We start from the raw sequence: 21,238 nt of genomic DNA, 5'->3' as shown, positions 1-21,238 counted from the left end.
TAGGGTTAGGATCCCGATGTGGATCCCAACTCTGATACCTTGTGGGAATTGAGAATAATGGCTTAGGTCCTAGGACACCAGCCCACCTTTATTTATAATAATGAAGAGAAAATTCGAGAATAGTTACAAGGACTGAAATACCCCCAAAGACTAAAATACCCTTGAACCCATATTACAACAAGAGCTTACAAAGTGTTAATGCCATTATTTTGGCTGATAGGTTATTTCTGTTTTTGCTACTGACATCTTTGTATCAGAAATAATAATCTTTTCTCATCTATAAATGCTAATCATCCTTTTTTCTGTGAACTAATAAGATGGCAAAAGAGCTAGATGGAATTCTGCGCAGCAATGTGCATTTAGTTAGTGGAGGCACAATTCAACCAGCACACCAGGGTGAGGATGCATTTCTGCGTGAAGTTGTGACACCTATTTACCAGGTCTTGCGCAAGGTAATTACATGTTGCGATTGTGGTCATTATGCTCCAATCAAGGTCAAATCTGAGCATCTGTTGTTTTGTGGAAAAGGAAGCCAAGAGAAACCAAGGAGGCAAAGCAAGCCATTCAAAGTGGAGAAATTATGATGATCTAAATGAATATTTTTGGTAAGAATGCTTATATTTTCTATTTTTTGGGATGTCTTTGGAGTATAGATTATCTTAAATTTCTTCACATGCTCTATGTTTTGCTCAGTATTCATACTTTGTAGTTGAAATTTCTCGTTTTATTGCAGGTCAGATAAATGTTTTAAATTGGGGTGGCCAATGGACCGTAAAGCAGACTTTTTTGTGCATTCTGATGAGATACAGCTGAGAAATGAGGTTTAATCCATACATACCATTGCAACTGGTTACATAAATCATGTTTTATCTTTCCTTTTTCTCTAGCTACTTGGCTAAATATTGTCGTATTGTATACAATAATTTTTCATACTAAGCTGGCTTTGGATCTTCTTTTCCCAGATGACATTATGTTGAATTATGTATACCAGACTACCATGGGGGTATTCTGGTCATGTTAGAGTTGTATTTTACTTTATCTGTACCTCCTAGTTAAGTCAGCTGTACTTGGTCATTAGTTTGTAATCCTTTTTATTATAAATACAAGGCTTGGTTGATCATATTGATCACTCAAGCAATTATTCTGTAATTCAGATCTGCTAATATGGCAATCAGAGCAGGTTTCGAATTAGGGTAGTCCCCTCTCCTTCCATTCTCGATTTCCCCTCTCTTCCTTTCATTCTCGAGCTCTTCTTCCCCTTTCTTTCCCTTTGTTCTTCATCCTCCCACTAGGGAAGCACTGATGAGGTGATCTACAGATCCAGTTGTTGCCCTCTATCACCTCATTCATGTTATAAAAGAAATTTTCAGATCGATAGGAGCTTGTACACTGTCTGCGATATTTGGAGACTTCAAGTTTTTGGACTGATTCATCTAATCTGCCATAGAATCTCTCCACATTATTGAAGCTCAAGAACTGCAGCAGATTTATATTGGACAAGGTTCTATCTCCTGCCATACTGCGACTTCTCTCCCTGATCGATTTTGCTCTCATTTTGGTTTTTTTCAAAACCCTGCAAATATTGATCTGAGGTTTATACTTCTCTGTTCATGCTGATTGGGCTGGTTCTACAGATCGAAAGTCTATCTCTGGGTATTGTTCTTTTGTAGGTGGCAATCTTGTCACTTGGTGTAGCAAGAAGCAGAATGTGGTGGCTCGTTCTAGTGCTGAAGTAGAGTTTAGTGCTATGGGACAAGGCATTTGTGAGTTACTTTGGCTGAAAGGCTTGCTATAAGACCTTTGTGTTCCTGTTCATCTTCCTATGATGTTGAACTGTGACCACAAGGCTGCAATCAGCATTGCACACAACCCGGTACAGCATGATTGCACTAAGCATGTTGAAGTGGACAGACATTTCATTAAAGAGAAATTGGAAGAAGGGTTAATTTGTGTTCCCTTTGTGAAGTCTACTGATCAGATTGCTCATATTTTCACCAAGGGATTGTCTGGGAAATTGTTCCATCCTAATTTAGTCAAGTTGGGCATGATTGATATATTTACACCAACTTGAGGGGGAGTATTGAATTATGTATACCAGAATACCGTGGGGAGGGTATTCTGGTCATTTTAGAGTTGTATTTTACTTTATCTGTACCTCCTAGTTAAGTCGGCTGTACTAGGGGTATTTTGGTCATTAACTTGTAATCCTTTTTACTATAAATACAAGGCTTGGTTGATCATATTGATCACTCAAGCAATTTTCTAATTCAGATCTGCTAACACATTGAGAACATGATCTTTTCGTGCTCTGATGCCACAAAGTGAGAGATAAGATCACTCATTCTAGTGTAGGCACCTGATAGTAGTATGGTACTGATTATATGTTAGTAACAAACAATGTTGTACTTATCCATGTTTTCCAAGGGGTAGACAGTCTCAACAATGGGATTAGGCATTTCAAAGCGGAGGAATTGAGGCATGGGCAACCATAAAGGTTTTAATGGCCATAGGAAGGTTGTTTGCTTTACTTTAGTCTTCTACAAAAAGGCATAATCAGGGAGGATTTGATCAAGTTTTGTTGGAGTTTGATGAAAGAGGAAATTGGCTAAGGGGTCTAATCCTACCTTCATCTCTTTTTTCAAAGAAGAAATTGAAAATAAAAAAGAACTATAGTTGACAAGATGATTGGCCTTCTTTCTAGCTTGGATAAAGTGGTAGATGAAGGCCTTTTGTTTTATTCTGAAAAGTTCTCAAAGCAAGCGCTTATTATAGGATCGACTTAGAGAAGGCTTAGGACCATCCGACCATATGGGTTGCTTTTGCTTGTGTGTGATGAAGATAGGTTTTGATTGACTGGAGAAATTTCATGATGAGTATATTTCCTCTGTAAAATTTCTTAATCACTATATGTGGCTCCCCACAAACTATCATCCTTTTTTCAAGGGTATCTAACAAGTCAATCAGTCTCTTACTCTTCATTCTGGTCATAAGTACTTAGCAAACTCGTTTCCATGTCCGGGTGGGGAGGGTTTTACCCATGGCATTTAAGGTTAAAACTTAATGGTTGGAACCATGGTTCCAGATTTCACGATATTTCGGCGATATATCAGTTAATTTCGGAAATTTCGACATGTCTGAGACGAAATGGCTAGGCGAAATGAAAAAGTATAAGATTTCGACAAAATTTCGGGCCATTTCGGCATATTTCGGCGATATACCAAAATATCGCCAAAATGTTACAACCCTCCCCCCCCACATGACTCATTAAAGGCCTCCTATAAAAGCCATATTTCGCTGCTAACGGTCGAATTATCGACCTAGAGCTGGGCGGAGGCTCTTTTTGGGGGTTTTTTTTCTTGTTTTCCACTCTTCCAACTTGGATTCTAAGCATCTTCCAACTTGTTTTTCATCTTTTTCGACGGATCATCGCCTAAACACGTCGGAAACCCCTCCTAGCAAGATTGTGAAGGATTTTTCACTTTTTAAGGTAATTTTTTTCCTCTAAACCTATTTTTTTTTTAAATACTATGTTCAAGAGTTGTTGGATGGTGATGATATTAATATATGTTAGACACCGGAGGCCGATCTACAACCTCACGATGTCGAAATTTTTTTTACATATGTATTTTGTATTTTTAATTTTCTTATTTTAAAAATTGATTTTCTTACAACAAAAATAGGAAAAAATTAGGGGTAATATAAATTGGATGGGGATCAATTAAATATATGTTAGACATCAATGGCTGATCTATGGCTTCACGGTGCCAAAAATATTTTTCTGCCCATCAATAATAATTTTTATTTTTGGAAATTAAGAAAAATATTTAAAAATAAAAAAAAAATAAAGGAAAAATATTAGGTTTTGGTTTGAAAAATCATGAAAAAATATGAAAGTAATTTCTACATGTTTTTTAAGTGCATTAGATATATATTATAATTAATCATTTCGGTTTTGTTGTCACACCCCGGCCCAGTTTATAAGGACCAAGTGTGACTGCATGTCTCTGACATCCAACCAACCCACCAGGATCGCAAGTGCAGTACCCTATTCACAATCATTATCACAATACAGAATTTAAACGGAGCAGAAGCAATTTAAATATAGAGATAAGGTAGTAATAAAGGGAACTAGTAATAAAGCTGATATGTATATAAAAGAGAAACTGAGTTACAAGACTGATCCACACAGTAGTCTAGAACCAAAAGACATATCTACACAAGTCTATATACAAAAGTGTTATAACAAAAAGAAGGAAGAAGCCTGGTCTGTCAGGAGGTTTAGGAGAACGCGCAGTCATCAAAACGAGCACGAAGCATCGTGCTCTTGCTTCGTGCTCTACTACAAGAGGAGTATCAACTCCGAGAGCTGAAGGAGTGTCATGAGCAGAAGAGACTCCCACAGAAATACCAGCAACAGCAGCAGTAATATCATCTAAAAAATAGGGATATCCACGGGGGTGAGCTCTACTGAGCCCAGTAAAGAAAAACGTGCAACCACATACAGATAGTCAATGATGAATGACCTAAAACAAATATGCTTCTAACATGGATACTAGGTCACATGAGGTATAAGTATTACTGTAATAGAATGCTAGCCTCGGTCCCGGAAACACATAACCAGATGTCGGTCACCCGAGCGAAACCATTCTACTACGGTGGAGACCCGGCAGCTCAGGCATCATACATCTGACGCTAACGGACCCCCAGTAACTAACCCTACTGTTTGTTCCCACTCTTGTAATGTTCTTTGGTAATGGGACAGTGAATAGCATTCTGGAATCATCCCTTCGGACCTACCACGGATTATCCAACACCTCTCTCCTATTGGTAAGGGACGTAGTACTGGGTTATCTCAATCCTAACCATATGCAGTCTAACATGATGGTATATGTATCAATAGAATAATTATAAGTTAACCAGTACATCATCATCATTCATACAGTTCCAAAGTAAAGTATCAATGCAATACAGCATGCCGATGCATCCTCATTCACATGCAACTAATGCAAAGAATTAAAAACTATAAAACTACATAATCTGAGTTATATTTATGATGCATGACATGGCATGCTTAACAAATGATAATTAAGCCAATAAACACACAAAATTAAGTTCAAATTTCCCTTACCTGATATAATAGACTAGTCTAGGCCAGCAAAACTCCAATAGTCCAGACAAACCACACAATAACAGATTTATAAAGCCCTAATTAACACAAAACATCATAAATTAGACTTAGGAAGAGTCCTAGGTCAAAACCTAAGTATTAGGGTATAAAATGGAGTAAACATACTGAACCAGATTCAGAGCCCAGGCCCTACGGTCGACCGGTTGCAGGCTTGCAACTCCATCCAGTCCAAAAGTCAGAATTGGGGCTTTTGTCTATGGTTCATGGATCTTGACATGCAAGGTCCCAATTTCACTTTTTGGACCTATTCTAAGGTGGGTCAATACAAATTAACAGTTTAATTCCAAAAATCATAATCAATATGGGGGTTTTGGCTAATTAACCCTAATTAGCATCCTAGGGTTTGTAATTTGAACAATTCAGCTGTGAATTGGGTTCTTAAGATGCAATTCTAAGGTCACAGCCACACCTGAACCAAAATTTGATTCAATTTAGGGTTAAAATATGGGATTTGATCAATTAAACCCACTAATTCCAAGCTTTAATGGCTGAATTGGGTATAGGAGTCAATTAGGGATGAAAATGGAGAAGATAAAGATGGGAACAGCAGAATCATGGCTTACCTGAGTATAGCAGTGAGAAAAAGGTGAAGGCAGCCTTGATTTATGCAGCAAGGTCTCCAATGGAGGTCCCAAAGCTTCAATTCCAAGTACTAGATCAAAAGCCCCAAGTGTAGCCCTTTCTTTTCCCTTCTTCTTCTTCTCTTTTCTCCTTCCTTCTACAGTTTTCTCCCAAGTTCTTATGCTGAATCGATTCTATTAGCTTTAGGAATAGTGAATAGTACTAATAACTTTGGTTATATAAGTAGTTAACTAAGGCTTGTTTGTTTTATTAACCAAAATCTATTTTCTAAATTAATTTCTTAAATTGATTCTAATTAGAATTATTTACTTAACTAGTTTCTTTTGAGTATAAAATGATGTCATATGACATCAGGGGAAATCCATCTGGGGTAACTACTAGGGACTGGATTCCCCACTGGGGATGTGGGTCCCACAGGTGGAATTACTATACTGCCCCTATATACCCTTATTGATCAATATTATACAATATACAATAAGATAAGTTAGTACTTACAGTAGGATTAGGAAATAGAAAGGTTCTGCATGCGGTCAAGCCAGCAGATCCGACACAGGTAGCTCTGGTCCAAGGTACCAGCAAGGTCCTCAGACTTCAGAATAGCAAGCTGGGAAGACTCCCTGGAATCCTCCATAGGTGTATCGAGGAGTTGATCCGCATCCTCTACTGATGCAGCCCACAGCATCGAGGCAACCATGGATACAGAACTGGAACCTGAAATCTCACAAGTTCCAAAGTTCAAATTTACAGTGGTTTTCACATTTATTGTGTTAGGTCAATATTTATATGAAAGTTATTTATAAAAAATTGTTTTTAATTATGAGAAAAATATAAAGGTTAGGGGAAAAATAAATAGCTATACAATTGTTTTAGTATTCTCAAAGTATCAATTGAAGTGCTTCTACATTAAGTTTTTAATTATTTGTTTTACATACATTGTAGTAAACAAGTATTATTATGGCGGATCGTGAAAGACAACGTGCTAAAGGAAACCAGAAGGTAGGGGAAAGTAGTCAACAGAGGGAGCAGAGAGAGCAGAGGCTAGCCTGGCAGCCTAAGGGTGACATTGCATGGTTACATGGCACTCCAATTGATGGGGTAAGAAAAAATCTCAATGTAACTATTGTCACATGAAGTTTTTGGGAGGTGGGTCTAGTAGACTTAAACAACATCTGACTGGAGGATCTAAAGATGTTGAAGGTTACCATATGGTCCCTACTCAAGTAGCTAGGGAAGTTGGTGACAGTTTGAGGGGAAAGAATAAGAGGAAGGCTGACAAGCAGAGGGTAAGGGAACAACTTGAGGAGGCAATGAGGAGTTGAATGGGAGGAGGAGAAGGAGAATACCATGATGATGATGGTGACGACTCTGATGATGATGATAGTGATGACCCCATCTATGTGCCTGATGATATACAAACATCACAGGAGGCTAGGGACTTTCGACGGTCTATTTCGAGGAGTAAAGTTAGTTTTCAACATGATCAGTAGAGACAAAGAGTAGGGGGTAGTGGAGGAGCTGGCACATCTGGAGGTTCTAGAGTTGGTGGGTTATTGAATCCTTTTAAAAGATCACAAAGTATAAAGGCAACTCCAATACCTCTATCTGTACCAGTATCACCATCAGCATCAGATACTAAACTACATAGGAAGAAGGGAAGCACTCAACCAAAAATCAAAGGAGCATGGAAGAATATGAAGGGGTTAGTGAAAGAGTCAATAGCTAAGTGGATGCTATACCATACCATCCCAGCAAACACCGCACAAGGCCCCCATTATGATACCATGATGATACAATTGCAGAGGCTGGCCCAGGGTTCAAGGGGCCCACTCTATATGAGGTAATGAATGTTTATTTACCTCAACAGAAGTCTGAGATTGATGAGTACATTGGTGAAATGAGGAGTATATGGGAGACATATGGGGTGACTATAATGGCAGATGGTTAGACTGGGCCTACAAGAAAGTCCATCATCAATTTTATGGTCTACTGTGATAAGAGGATAGTCTTCCTCAAATCTGTGGATGCATCCAAAGAGAAAAAGGATGCAAAATACATTTATAGATTGTTGAAGGAAGTGGTTGAAAAAGATGTAAGAATAAAGAACGTTGTCCAGATCGTTACGGATAACGGAAGCAACTTCAAGAAGGCCGGTGAAAAGATGATGAATAATAATAAGTACCGGCTCTTCTGGACTCCTTGTGCGGCCCATTGCATTGATCTAATGCTGAAGGATATGGAGAAGTTAAAGTTGGTGAAGACTGTGGTGGAAAGTGCAAGTTAAGTCACCAACTTTGTATACAACCACTCCTTTGCACTAAATCTATTGAGGGAAAAATGTGGGGGTGACTTGGTGAGGCCAGGCATCACTAGATTCGCCACAAACTAGATTGCCCTAAAAAGCTTTGAGACAAAGAAGGCCGGGCTGAGATCTATGTTTGCTTCTGAGGAGTGGTTTGCATGGAAGGGTTCCAATACCGCAAGTGGGAGGGAAGCACAAGCAACCATGTCCTCTGAGGAATTCTGGACAAAGCTAGGTAAAGTGGTGAAAAGTTTTGAGCCAGTAGTTAAAGTTCTACATATAGCGGACTCCACTAGTAGCAAACACTTCTTGGACATTATCAATGCTCGCTGGAAGAATCAACTTATGCATCCATTGCATAAGGCTGGTGAGTAATTTTGTTTATGTAACTAATTCATATCTTAGTAATATTACTAATTACCTATGCATTTAACAATATCTCATTTCTATATGTCAATTTTCAGCATACTACTTAAACCCTAAGTATCAATATAATAATAGGCTTGGGTTGGATACTCAACTTATTGATGCTGTGAAACAAGTAGTAAAAAACTTGGAGCCAGATGGTAGACTACAATCTATATGTAATAATGAGGTGAGTCTTATAATTCATTTGGAATATAATTAGTAAGTAGTAATTACTAATTAGTAATGAGTCATTACTAATTTTCCACATGGGTATAAATGAAGATTTTTGGGGATGGATTGGGGAGTTTTGGAACTGATGCTTCAGTACAAGGCAGAGCACGCGATGCTGCTGGTACTGAATTCAATATCTTATTCTTTTAAATTACATATGTATTGAAAGTTGAAAGTTGTGAAAATTTTGACACATATCTTATTCTGAATGGTGGGTATTGTATGGGGAATTGGCTAAGAAATTAAAGAGAATAGCAATCAAGGTCCTTGCCTAAACATGTTCCGCATTTGGCCGTAAGAGGAACTGGAGTACGTTTTCGCTCATCCACTCTAAGAGGCGCAATAGATTGGGTTTCGAACGTCTATCTGACTTAGTGTATGTGCACTACAACTTGAGGCTGAAACCACACCACATATGCTTGGGACATAAGGGATAAAGGGGCACTATTCACCTCGCCAACATCTTTCAAGTTGACTCAGACGATGAGGACCCTATTGTGGATTGGGTGAGGGATAGAGGTGAGCCGGTGTTAGATCAGGAGGGAGGTAGGCCAAACCCCATGATAGCTTCTGAGATGGGTGCTGATGTGGATGACTATATGGCTGAAGAGGGTCAGATACATGCACGGGAAGCATCACCCATACCATTCCAACCCATAGGCGGCAATGCTGATAAGGATGATGACTGGTCCAGGTCTTCAGGTGGTACTGGTAGGAATCGGACTCAGACTCAGACTTAGACTGGAATTGATGGTGATGGTAATGATGATGGCAGTGATGATGATGGTGGTGGTGGTTAAGCATTTGATGGAATACGAGAGCATTATGTGGTAGACCAGCAGACAACGCCTGTAGAGCCAGTCCGATTTACCGGAGAAACACAATTTGATTATGCCACACAAGATATGGACCACGGTGCACGTGAGGCTATACCCGCACCCGCACCCTCATGTACCCCCTTATCATACATAAGGAAGTGTAGGGGTCGGTAGACACAGGTTGCTGATTATATGGATATTGATGAGTTATCTAGCTCTGTTGGCGGATTGAGTATGGATGGTAGGGAGGGAGGATCGAGTGGGCATTGGCGTGCCCCATCTTTCGACGCACATACCACTCCATCGTCATCGGATTATAGTGCATCACAACCTCAAGGTGGATATGGGCAGTTCGTTGGGGACTATGACTCCCAGTCCCAGTACCAGCCCTAGGGACGTACTGGGTCATCTTTTGTGGACGACATCTTTTCATACCCTAGCTACGCAACTCACCAGCCATACATGCTGCCAGCATCGACATCATGTCATACTGAATCAGTAGGTAGTCATGGTTTTTCTTCAGTCACAGATTGTTCACCAATAACTTAGGATAGATTACCTTCAGTATGCTGATGACTCCATTTACATGGCAATTGCGGATGACTACACTCGTTTCTTCTTCGAAACTATACCGTGGTCCATGTATGTCCTTTAGACAGAGAGCAATGGACGTCGACTCCAGCAAAGCATGAGTGGGGTCGATCCCGGAAAGCATAACAATTATTATTTGGATTTGTTTCATGACAGTTGTGAGTCTTGTGAGTTATGACTTGTGAGTTGTGAACTTGTGACTTTGTGTATTTACTATTGAGTATTAAACTAATGACTTTATGCACTTATGAATTTTTGAATTCAAAGTTTAAACTAAAGGCTACATTGGACTTTATTTTTTATTCATTACTTTGTTTTAATTTGTTATTATGTCTTTGAGTACTTATACAATGTGTATTTAACTATTTATGCATTAGGGTCTAACCGTATACTGTCAATCAAGGGTGCAAACGCAAAACACCACTTTGAGTACATATAGACCACCAACCACCTTACCACATGCAAGCATATGCAGATAGTCCATGATGTATGACCTAAGTTAAAGATGCTCCTAACATGGATACTAGGTCTCATAATGTATAAGTACTACTGTAATAGAATGATAGTCTCGGTCCCAGAAACACATAACCAGACGTCGGCCACCCGAGCGAAACCATTCTACTACGGTGGAGACTCGGCAGCTCCGGCATCAAACATCTGGCGCTAACGAACCCTCAGTAACTAACTCTACTGTTTGTTCCCATTCCTGTAATGTTCTTCGGAAATGGGACAGTGAATGGCATTCCGGAATCATCCCTTCGGACCTACCACGGGTTATCCAACACCTCTCCCCTGTTGGTAAGGGCCATAGTACTGGGTTTATGCTAGTCCTAACCATATGTAGTCTAATATGATGGCATATGTTTCTATAAGAGTAATATTATAAGCTGTCCAGTAACATCATCATAAACCATACATTTCCAAGAACAATAATATGTGCAATGCAATATGCAGATGCATCCTAAATCATGCACATCTAATGCAAAGAAATAAAAGTTAATAAACTATATGAATAGAGTTGTAGGAATGATGCATGATATGGCATACTTAACAAAACAGCAATTAATTTCACAAACACACCAAAATTAAGGTCAAATTCCCTTACCTGAGATAATTGATAATACTAGTCAAATAGAAACCCAAAAGTTCAAGTAATCCTCACCAAAAATGGAGTAAACCAGTCCTAAATAGACATGGAAACATCATATATCAGTTAGGGTAGTAGTCTAGGTCAAACCCTAAGGAATCAGTCCAACAAACACATCAAAAGGGGCAGCCGGATGCAGACTGCCAGAGGGCCGGACGTCCGCCATGGAGCTTGCAACTCCATCTGGCTGCTCAGTCAGAATTGGGGCTTTTGCTCCAAATGCATGGACCCAATTTCAGGTTTTTGGGTTAATCTAAGATGGGTAAGTGGTATTGGGTTAATTAAACTCAAAATCACTCATTAATTTTGGGATTTACCAATAATTGATTGAATTCTATGCTAGGGTTCTATAAACCTAAACCCTAAAGGAAAAATTGAAGGAGGAAGAGAGGATATGAACCATTACAGCAATCAGATTTAAAGCCTGCCTGAATTTGAAGGTATAATTGGTGATGTCAGCCCCTCCTTTCAATTCTAAGATCAATCTCTAAGCCTTGGCCTCTAAGTCCTCTTCTTCTCCTTCCCTTCTTCCTTCTCTTTTCTTCCTTTTCTCTTCTTTTTCTCTAGAGCTCTCAATGCTGAAACGATTTTGGTCTTAGTTTTGGTAGGAATGAAATGTAAAACTAAGTATAGTTTATATAGTAAAGTCTAACTAAGGCATGTATGCCTTAGTCTAACTTAAAATTAGTTTTAAAGAAACATTTTCCAAATCTGATTTTTATAGAATTTAATTACTTAATCAGCCTATATCTAAGTCATACAGGTTATGTCATATGACACCAATAGGGATCCAGCTGAGGTAGACTATGGGAAGCTGAATCCCTTACTGGGAGGTGGGTCCAATAAGGGTAAATTACCATTCTGCCCCTAATACATAAATTAAACAAATGAACTACATATAAGCTTATAGGAACAATATAATACTTACCACTCAAGCTATGCAATACAGAGTTTCTGCATTTGTGCATCCAAGCATGTCTGACACACGTAGCTCAGATGCAGGCAGCCTGTCGAACCCTCAGAGTCAAGAATGGCTTGCTATGATGACTCCCCGGAATCCTCCATAGGTGAGTCAGAGAATTGATCTGCATCCTCCACTGATGCAGCCAACAGCATCGAAGCAACCATAGACACTGAACTAGAACCTGAAATCACACAAGTGTTCCAAAGTTCAAATTTACACTGGATTTCACATCAACTTTGAAAGATCAAGGATTTTATATTGGGAAGAAGGGGAGACACATTAATCGTCATTTTTTGAGCCGTCCTGCTGCAGAGACTGAATAAATGGCCGTCCTGCTGAAAAGTAAATGTCTTTTTAAGGGGTTCTACACTTAATGATTTAGGGGATGATCAGACATGGTTTGAGTGCTCAGAAATCCCTTAAAAACAATAATTTATTGAGTTATCACTAGAATGTTATGTCGGTTTGCGATTCTAGGATGTGATCCTACATTTTAGCTTTTTCAACTTCCTTTCATTCTTTTTATTTGGTTTGAGGTGTAACTTTCTGCTTCTACCATGGAAGTTATATGCACTTTAAGAGACATTTTTAATTTCATGCTTGTTTGTTTCGGGCAGCGACCTAACAATGTCACTGCTGGAAAGAGAAAGCCCAAGACAAATTTTGTTGAAGTCCGAACATTCTGGCATCTTTATAGAAGTTTTGACCGAATGTGGGTATACTTTATATTGTCTTTCCAGGTATGTTCAGTTATAGATTCATTGAAGTAAAAGTTTGACTTTGCCTTTGTATGGAATACAACTATAGTAATACTTTCATTTGGTCTTCAGGCTATGGTAATAGTTGCATGGAGCAATGGAGGATCACTCACAGCTCTTTTTGATGCGGATGTGTTTAGAAAAGTTATGAGCATTTTTATCACCTATTCTATACTGAATTTCTTGCAAGGTGTAGTGTCTGAATCTCTTTTAACTTCTTTAATATTTCTGCGGTCATTATGATATTCTTGTTAAAACGGGAATGCATTGTTCACATATGCCTAATGTATACTGTAGACTCTAAACTTGAGCTCATAGCTGTATCTTTTTTTGCTTCATGCATCTCTTTAGCTGTTTTACTATAATGGGGGCCTAGAACTGCCATCTGTCATTGGATAGTGGTTTCTTTAGCATTCTCTGCCGTTATCTTATCCTTTGTACCTTCTATGTAATGCAGCTACTCTGGATATAATTCTTAGTTGTAGAGCTTGGGGAAGCTTGAAATATACCCAAATTATTCGGTATCTCCTGAAATTCGCGGCTGCAGCTGTATGGGTAGTAATCCTTCCCATAGGCTATTCCAGCTCTGTGCAGAATCCGACAGGACTTGTCAGGTACTTTAGTGATTGGGCAGGTAATTGGCAAAGCCAGTCTTTCTTTAACTTTGCCGTTGCAATTTTTATGATGCCCAATATATTGGCTGCATTGCTATTCATTCTACCACCATTACGGAGTCAATTGGAGCGTTCAAATTGGCACATTATAGTACTTATTATGTGGTGGGCTCAGGCAAGTCTATGCTTTGTCTTTTAATTAGTGTTTATTTCCTGTCTTTTCCTTTATTTGACTGGTGTTTTTCTTTACCCTACTTTGGTTTTTTGCAGCCAAAACTGTATGTTGGAAGGGGCATGCATGAGAACTTGTTCTCACTACTCAGGTAAGACGCAAGAAAAGGACAAGTTCAGTGTTGAAGATAATGCCTTTTGTTTTGCTGACAGGGAAACATTTCATTTGCTTAGATATACTCTGTTTTGGATCCTTCTGCTAATCAGCAAGTTAGCATTCAGCTACTATGTTGAGGTGATTTTGTTTCCCGCAATTGTCTATTCTTAGGATTCAGATTAGTAATTACCATGTTTTGTCTATTAATATTGTGAATAAATATATTTTTTGGCCTATATTGAAAATTAAAGAAAACATATTTCCTGTGTTAAACATCTTTTGAATGTTTTGGTTTATCTTTTGTTCCAAGCTTCTAATTTTTGCAATTACAAAGTTACTGATTTTACAAATATTCTTTGCAGCTATCAAATTTTTTGAACTCTAATGGTACACTTTCTGCATGCAGATATTACCATTAATTGGACCTACAAAGCTGATCATGGGGTTGAAAGTTACTACTTACACGTGGCATGAGTTTTTTCCTAATGGTTAAATTTTGTTAACTCTGTCACTAGCTTGTTTCACTTTTCTTGAGTGGCTTTTGCCTATCCTAATATACTGAAACTGATGCAGTAAGGTATAATATTGGTGTTGTTATTTCCATATGGGCACCAATTGTTCTGGTAAGAAACTCCAGACAAATTTTCGAGAAATGACATTTGGACCATCTTTAGATTGTAAGTTTCAATCTTCATATTATATTGTTTGCATGTAGGTGTATTTAATGGATGCGCAGATATGGTATGCTATTTTCTCCACCATATTTGGTGGTATCCATGGAGCCTTCAGCCATTTGGGTGAGGTTAGTGGCAAACTAGCAGTCTGCTTCAGTACCATTAGGAAACATGTTACAGAAATTGTTCCAAATTCTTCTTAGTAAATCTTCCGAAGGCCACTGATATTTAGTTCAATAGGGAGAAATAAACTTGATTGATAGTTGTGAGAAATAATGTATCATGCTGGCCATCATTTATGTTTTTTTGCTTTTCTTTAGATACGTACTCTTGGGATGTTGCGCTCAAGATTTAATTCTGTGCCAGGAGCTTTCACTAAACGTCTTGTGCCACTGCCAATCAAGGATGTCAAAAGGAACCACTCGGTACGAGTATTTATATGAGATACACAGTCTTGGATCATTTATCATACATATTAATATATTTCACTACTCAATATGTGTAAACTATCAATCAGATTTAAATTGCAAAATTCCATAACAACTCTATGAATTTTTTTCTTGAGATCTGTTTACTTGGCAATGCAATGTAGGGGTGGGGATAGGTTGGTAGGGATCGTATCCATCCTGAATGCAAACAAAATTTAAACTGAGTTGTGAATTGTGATTAATCAGCTTTAGAAAAAGCATGGTAGTGAATGGAGAGACAAAGAGGAAAATGAAGGAAACAGGGATCAGGCCTATCTACAGCCTGATCCAACACTGGCTCACCTCTATCCTTCGCCCAATCCACAATAGGATCTTCATCATCTGAATCCACCTGGAAAATGTTGGCGAGATCGATATTTTTCCTGATACCCTCTTGTCCCATGCGTATGTGTTGCATCTTCAGCCTTAAATTGTAATGCACATACACCAAATCAGATAGACGTTGGGAACCCAATTTGTTTCACCTCTTAGAGTGGATGAGAGAAAATGCACTCCAATTCCGTTCATAGCCAGATCTGGAACATGTCTGGGAGAGGACCTTAATAGCTATTTTTCTTAAATTCTCTATTGTACCCCCATACAACACCCATCATTCAGCTGCATTACAACAAAAGACATGTTAAATTCATTTCACTGGTTTTAATACATACGTAATTTAAAGAATAAGTTATTGAATTGAGTAATGAGTACCAGCATCACTGCGTGTCCGGCCTTGCTCTGCAGCATCGGTTCCAAAACTCCCCAACGCATCCCTAAAACTCTTCATCTATACTCATTTGGAAAATATTTAAAATTAGTAATGACTCAATACTATTTACTGAGATAATTCCAAATGAATTATAAGACTCACCTCAGTGTTGTAGATAGCTTGTAATTTACTGTCTGGCTCCAACTTGGCAACTACTTTTTGCATTGCTTCAATAAGACTAGTATTCAACCCAAGCCTATGACTATAATGGTATTTTGTTAGAGTTGTTAGTAACTATGTAACAGGGGTAGTTTGGGAACTAGGCTGTGAACTAGATGCCTTGTTTTGTATGTTTATCTTGTTTGTCCTTTTTACCTTGTACCTCCCTAGGGAGGTGGATGTAATAACTCTTTAGTTCTATTCAAGTAATATAAAGTGTGGAGATGTCTCTCCAACACACAAGAGGTTCAACCGTGACACTCTCTCTTGGTCTCCTTCTTCCTCTCATCTCTTCTCCTCTCTCTCACCTTGTTCTTCTCTTCTAACTAAACCTAAAATCTAACTTGGTATCAGAGCCACCACAGGGTTTGAGAGTCGTATTACCCTTTTTTGCTTCTCATTTTTTTTTCCTCTCTTTGGAATCCGAAAACTCAAGAAATTCCAAGGAGAAGGACCATATGTAAAAAGGTTTTGTTGGGATGGTATGAGAAAGGTTCTACACAACCTGTTTCAATGTTGGATGAAGTTATTTGAGCTGCCTTGAAGTTTTGTTTGGTTTTTGAAGACAACCAAAGACCTGCTAGGGCTTCCGCCAGTCCTCTGTTGCAGGCCTTGTTTCACCTGCATTTCAGCATGTATTTGGACCATGGAGCAGCTTACTGAGATCGTTTTTAAGTCCTCTTCATGCCTCCTGGGTCCTCCTTTGATGGTTGCTGAGTTCCTTTGAACATAGCTCAGTTTCGTGAGCTTCTGTTCTGCCCAGATTTTTCTGCCATCTCAGGGTTGCAGCTCTTATATTTCCTTCTCTTGGCATGGGTTTGGAGCTTGGAATGGCTTGTTAGAATCGTACAAGTGTGCTTTTCAAGCCCCTTGTGTATCTCCTAGCTGAAGGGCTCTCTTGCTGGGGCTTTGCTCTTTTTCGTGGTCTCTTTGTTCCTGCCCAGGTATCGACTGTGACTGCTATTGTCTTTTTTTCTTGCATTTGAAGCATCGTGGACTCTTCTCTTGGCTTAAAAGTATGTATGCATACCTTGTTAAAGGTCTTACAACTTGTATGAGTGGATGTTTTTGTTTAAAAATGATTGGGTGAAGTTCTGTTCAGTTTTTCCTCTGTTTTTTCTGCTGCTGGAATTTATCTCTTGAGATTGGAATCTTCATTTGGGTTGAGTGTGTACTCCCCACTTTGTTTGGACTTCCTTGTGTATGGTTAAGTGCCTCTTTTATCCCCACAAGATGCCTGATTCTGATGTCTCTGGGCTTGGCATGGCTGAATCACAACCTACTCCAGCTGCTCCACAGTTTGTCTTTGAGAACTCACACCCACAGATCTCCATTGTAAAATTAGACAACACCAATTATTTGGATTGGTCCCACTCAGTGAAGCTTTCCCTTCGGAGCAAAGGGAAACTTGGGTATATTACTGGCACCATTACTGCTCCAGCTCTTGGTTCCCCTACTTATGAGAAATGGGAGACCGAAAATTCCACAGTCATGACATGGCTTATCTTCTCCATGAAGCCCGAGATTGGGCGAAGATTTATGAGAAAGGAAACTGCCAAGGCTATTTGGGACAGTGTCGCCCAGACATTTGACAGGGTGGGTGACTCCGCCAAAGTTTATCACCTTCATCAAAAAATTAATGCAATGAAGCAGGGCGACAAGACTATTTCTGAGTACTACAATGCCTATATTAGCCTGTTGGAGGAGTATGATCATTACAGGGATCTCCAATTGACCAACCCAGTGGATGAGGCCAAAGAATATCGTGCTCTTGAAAAGGAGCGTGTCTTCACTCTTCTTGGTGGGCTGAATCCAGAGTATGAACCCATCAAGCTCCAAATTTTGGGCAGGTCTCCTCTTCCATCTCTTGATGAGGTTTGCAGCTATTTGCAAAGTGAGGAGACTCGGCGTGCAGCTATGGCACCTGCTCCAGCATCATCCCTTGAGAGATCAGCTCTCAATTCCTCCTCATTCCGGGACACACATAGTGGTGGTAAGAGGCCAGGGGCTTACTTATGGGGAGGACAGAGCAGTGGAGACAGGTGGTACTAGTGGTGGTGGCAGAGATAGATTTAAATGCGACCATTATGGGAGATCTAGGCACACTAAGGATAGATGTTGGACTCTTCATGGCCGTCCTCCTGGTACACGCGGTGGCACTCGTAGTGGTAGTCACGGGGGAGCTCGAGGTGCCCACTCTGTTGTGGCAGAAACAGATGCTACGCAGGATGACTCTACTTTGGCTGATGCAGTGTTCTGTAGGGTCATGTCACAGTTGAGCATACCTTCTACACCCACAGTAGCTAGCTCTTCTTCATCCTCTACTCTGCAGGTCTCTACCTCAGCCTCTACTGCAGCCCAGTCTTGGGTCATTGACTCTGGTACCACCAACCACATGACTGGTACGTCCCATTATTATGATTCCTATACCATTTGCTCCGGTAAGGATAAGGTCCGGGTAGCCGATGACTCCCTTTCCTCCATTTTTGGTAAGGGCAGTATCCCTTTTACCTCATCTATTTCTCTTACATCTGTTCTTCATGTACCTAATCTTACCCTTAATCTTCTCTCTGTGAGTCATTTGACAAAATCTTTAAACTGCTGTGTCACATTTTTTCCTTCTTATTGTCTTTTTCAGGATTTGGTGACGAAGAGGATTATTGGTAGTGGACGTGAGGAGCAAGGACTTTACTTTTTTTAGCCTTTTTTGCCCACAGCTCGGTCCTATGTATGTGGACGTGATGATAGTAGTTCTATGGAGTCTATTATGTTGTGGCATCGCCGTCTAGGCCATCCGTCTTTTGTTGTAATGAGGAAACAATTGCCTCACTTATTTTCTTCTGTCGCTTCTTCTCATGTTTTTCAATGTGAACCATGTATGTTTACCAAACATTGTCGTTCCTCTTATCCATATCATGGTAATAGAACCACTGCTCCTTTTCATATTGTGCACACTGATGTTTGGGGACCTTCTCCCACTACCTCTTTATTTGGCTATCGTTACTTTATGTCCTTTGTTGATGATTTTTCTCATGCCACTTGGACTGTTCTTATGAAGCATAAAAGTGATGTTTGTGATGCATTTAAAGCTTTTTATCAGATGATTCTGACTCAGTTTGACACTCGGATCAAAGTTGTTCGATCCGACAAAGGGGGGGAATACATGTTTGGTGGTCTCCAAACCTTCTTTACTGCTAATGGCATTCTCCATCAGCTAGCGTGTGTTGACCCCCCCCCCAACAAAATGGGGTTGCTGAGAGGAAGAATCACCATTTATTGGAGGTCACCCGTAGTCTCTTGTTTGGCATGTATGTCCCCAAGACTTTTTGGTCCACTACTCTTCTCTCTGCCTCTTTCCTCATCAATCGCATGCCTACCAAACTTCTTGATTTCAAATCTCCCTAGGACATCTTATCCCCCAAGGCTTCTGCTTTCTCTCTTCCTCCTAAAATCTTTGGGTGTGTTTGTTATGTGCATGTAAACAAATCTGCCCGTACTAAACTTGATCCCAAGGCTCTCAAGTGTCTCTTCCTTGGATACTCTTCTACTTCCAAGGGTTACAAATGTTATCATCCTTCTTCTCGTTGGTGTTTTATTTCAAAGGATGTCACCTTCCTTGAATCTGTCCCTTTCTTTGCCCCCTCTCAGCATCCTCTTCAGGGGGGGAATTGTGGAAGTGAACAGGCTGCTGATTTCCTTTATCCTCTACCCATATCTCCCTTTACACTTGACATTGGAAAGCACAGGGTTGTGGATGTGAATGTGAATACAGATTTAGTGGTTGATAGTGGTACTGATAAGGAGAAGGATTACCATATTACCTACAAGAGAGGTGAAGGCGTGCATAATGAGAGAAAAAAGACCTACCAAGAGTCCTCTTTGGATCCAGATCCACACCTTGAGACTCATCCTTCTCAGTCAGGTGACTTCCCTTCTTCTCTATGTGATTTAGATCTTCCTATTGCTGTTAGAAAAGGGAAAAGAGCTTGTACTAATCCTATAACTCAATTTGTTTCCTATGATGCTCTTTCTCCTACAAGTATTGCCTTTACCACTGCTCTCTCTACAGCCTTTATTCCCAGAATCCCTGGAATGTCAGTGATGCTATGCTTGACCTAAAGTGGAGACAAGCTATGTCTGAGGAGATGATGGCTCTTGAGAAAAATGATACTTGGCAGTTGGTGGATCTACCTAAAGGACGTGTCCCAGTTGGATGCAGATGGGTCTATACAATCAAGTACAAGTCTGATGGTACTGTGGAGAGATACAAGGCAAGGTTGGTTGCCAAGGGGTACAGTCAAGTCTATGGGATTGACTATCAGGAGACGTTTTCCCCTGTAGCTAAGCATAACTCTATAAGAGTTCTTTTATCACTGGCTGCCAAGATTGGCCATTATATCAGTTAGATGTGAAGAATGCCTTTCTCCATGGTGACTTGGAAGAGGAAGTGTACATGCAGCCCCCACCAGGCTTCAAAATGCCTTCAGTTGAAGGGAAAGTGTGTCTCCTCAAGAAGGCACTATATGGTCTCAAACAGTCACCTAATGCATGGTTTGAACGCTTCCGACAGGCCATCCTAAAGAATGGATATTCTCAAAGCCAAGCTGATCACACACTCTTTACCAAGCGGGGCGATGGTACCATCACTGCTCTCATTGTCTATGTGGATGATATTGTGGTCACAGGAGATCATATAGCTTAGATTGGTACACTGAAAAGCTACTTGGCACAACAGTTTGGGATCAAAGATCTAGGTCCCTTGAAGTACTTCTTAGGGATTGAAGTATCAAGGACTAAGAAAGGAATCAACATAAATCAACGGAAGTTTGTTCTTGATTTGTTGACAGAGACAGGGATGTTAGGTTGCAAACTAGCAAATTCTCCTATTGAGCAAAATCACAAACTAGGGGAAGATTGTGGTCCTTCTGTGGTTGATGCTGGAAAGTACCAAAGACTTGTTGGGAAGCTTATCTATCTTGCTATGACACGCCCAGATATTTCATATGCAGTAGGAGTGGTGAGCCAATTTATGCATGCTCCCAAAATTAGCCACTTGGATGCCGTATATCGCATTCTTAGGTATTTGAAATCTTCTCCAAGGAAAGGACTGTTGTATGCCAGACACAATTATTGGAGAGTGGAAGGATTCACTGATGCAGATTGGGCTGGCTCTATTGCAGACAGGAGATCTACCTCTGGCTATTGTACCTTTGTGGGAGGTAATTTGGTTCCATGGAGGAG

At 39.8% G+C, this 21,238-nt stretch overlaps 1 protein-coding gene across 1 annotated transcript in view; it reads left to right on the top strand.

The window, feature by feature from the left end:
* Positions 1-21,238, top strand: part of LOC122638882 (callose synthase 7-like) — a 115,160-nt gene that overhangs the window by 43,086 nt on the left and 50,836 nt on the right. Inside the window, exons 8-19 of the mRNA XM_043831734.1 lie at positions 318-452; positions 529-605; positions 734-821; positions 12,846-12,968; positions 13,059-13,176; positions 13,444-13,775; positions 13,871-13,923; positions 14,006-14,066; positions 14,335-14,416; positions 14,502-14,551; positions 14,644-14,730; positions 14,923-15,027. Of these exons, the coding sequence (XP_043687669.1) occupies positions 318-452; positions 529-605; positions 734-821; positions 12,846-12,968; positions 13,059-13,176; positions 13,444-13,775; positions 13,871-13,923; positions 14,006-14,066; positions 14,335-14,416; positions 14,502-14,551; positions 14,644-14,730; positions 14,923-15,027 (1,311 nt within the window). The remainder of the gene's footprint in view (positions 1-317; positions 453-528; positions 606-733; positions 822-12,845; positions 12,969-13,058; positions 13,177-13,443; positions 13,776-13,870; positions 13,924-14,005; positions 14,067-14,334; positions 14,417-14,501; positions 14,552-14,643; positions 14,731-14,922; positions 15,028-21,238) is intronic.

This window comes from Telopea speciosissima, chromosome 9 (genome assembly GCF_018873765.1).
Source record: "Telopea speciosissima isolate NSW1024214 ecotype Mountain lineage chromosome 9, Tspe_v1, whole genome shotgun sequence".
Lineage (NCBI taxonomy): Eukaryota > Viridiplantae > Streptophyta > Magnoliopsida > Proteales > Proteaceae > Telopea > Telopea speciosissima.
Note: the sequence above shows the minus strand (reverse complement) of the source record. Positions and strands in the feature narration are given on the sequence as shown.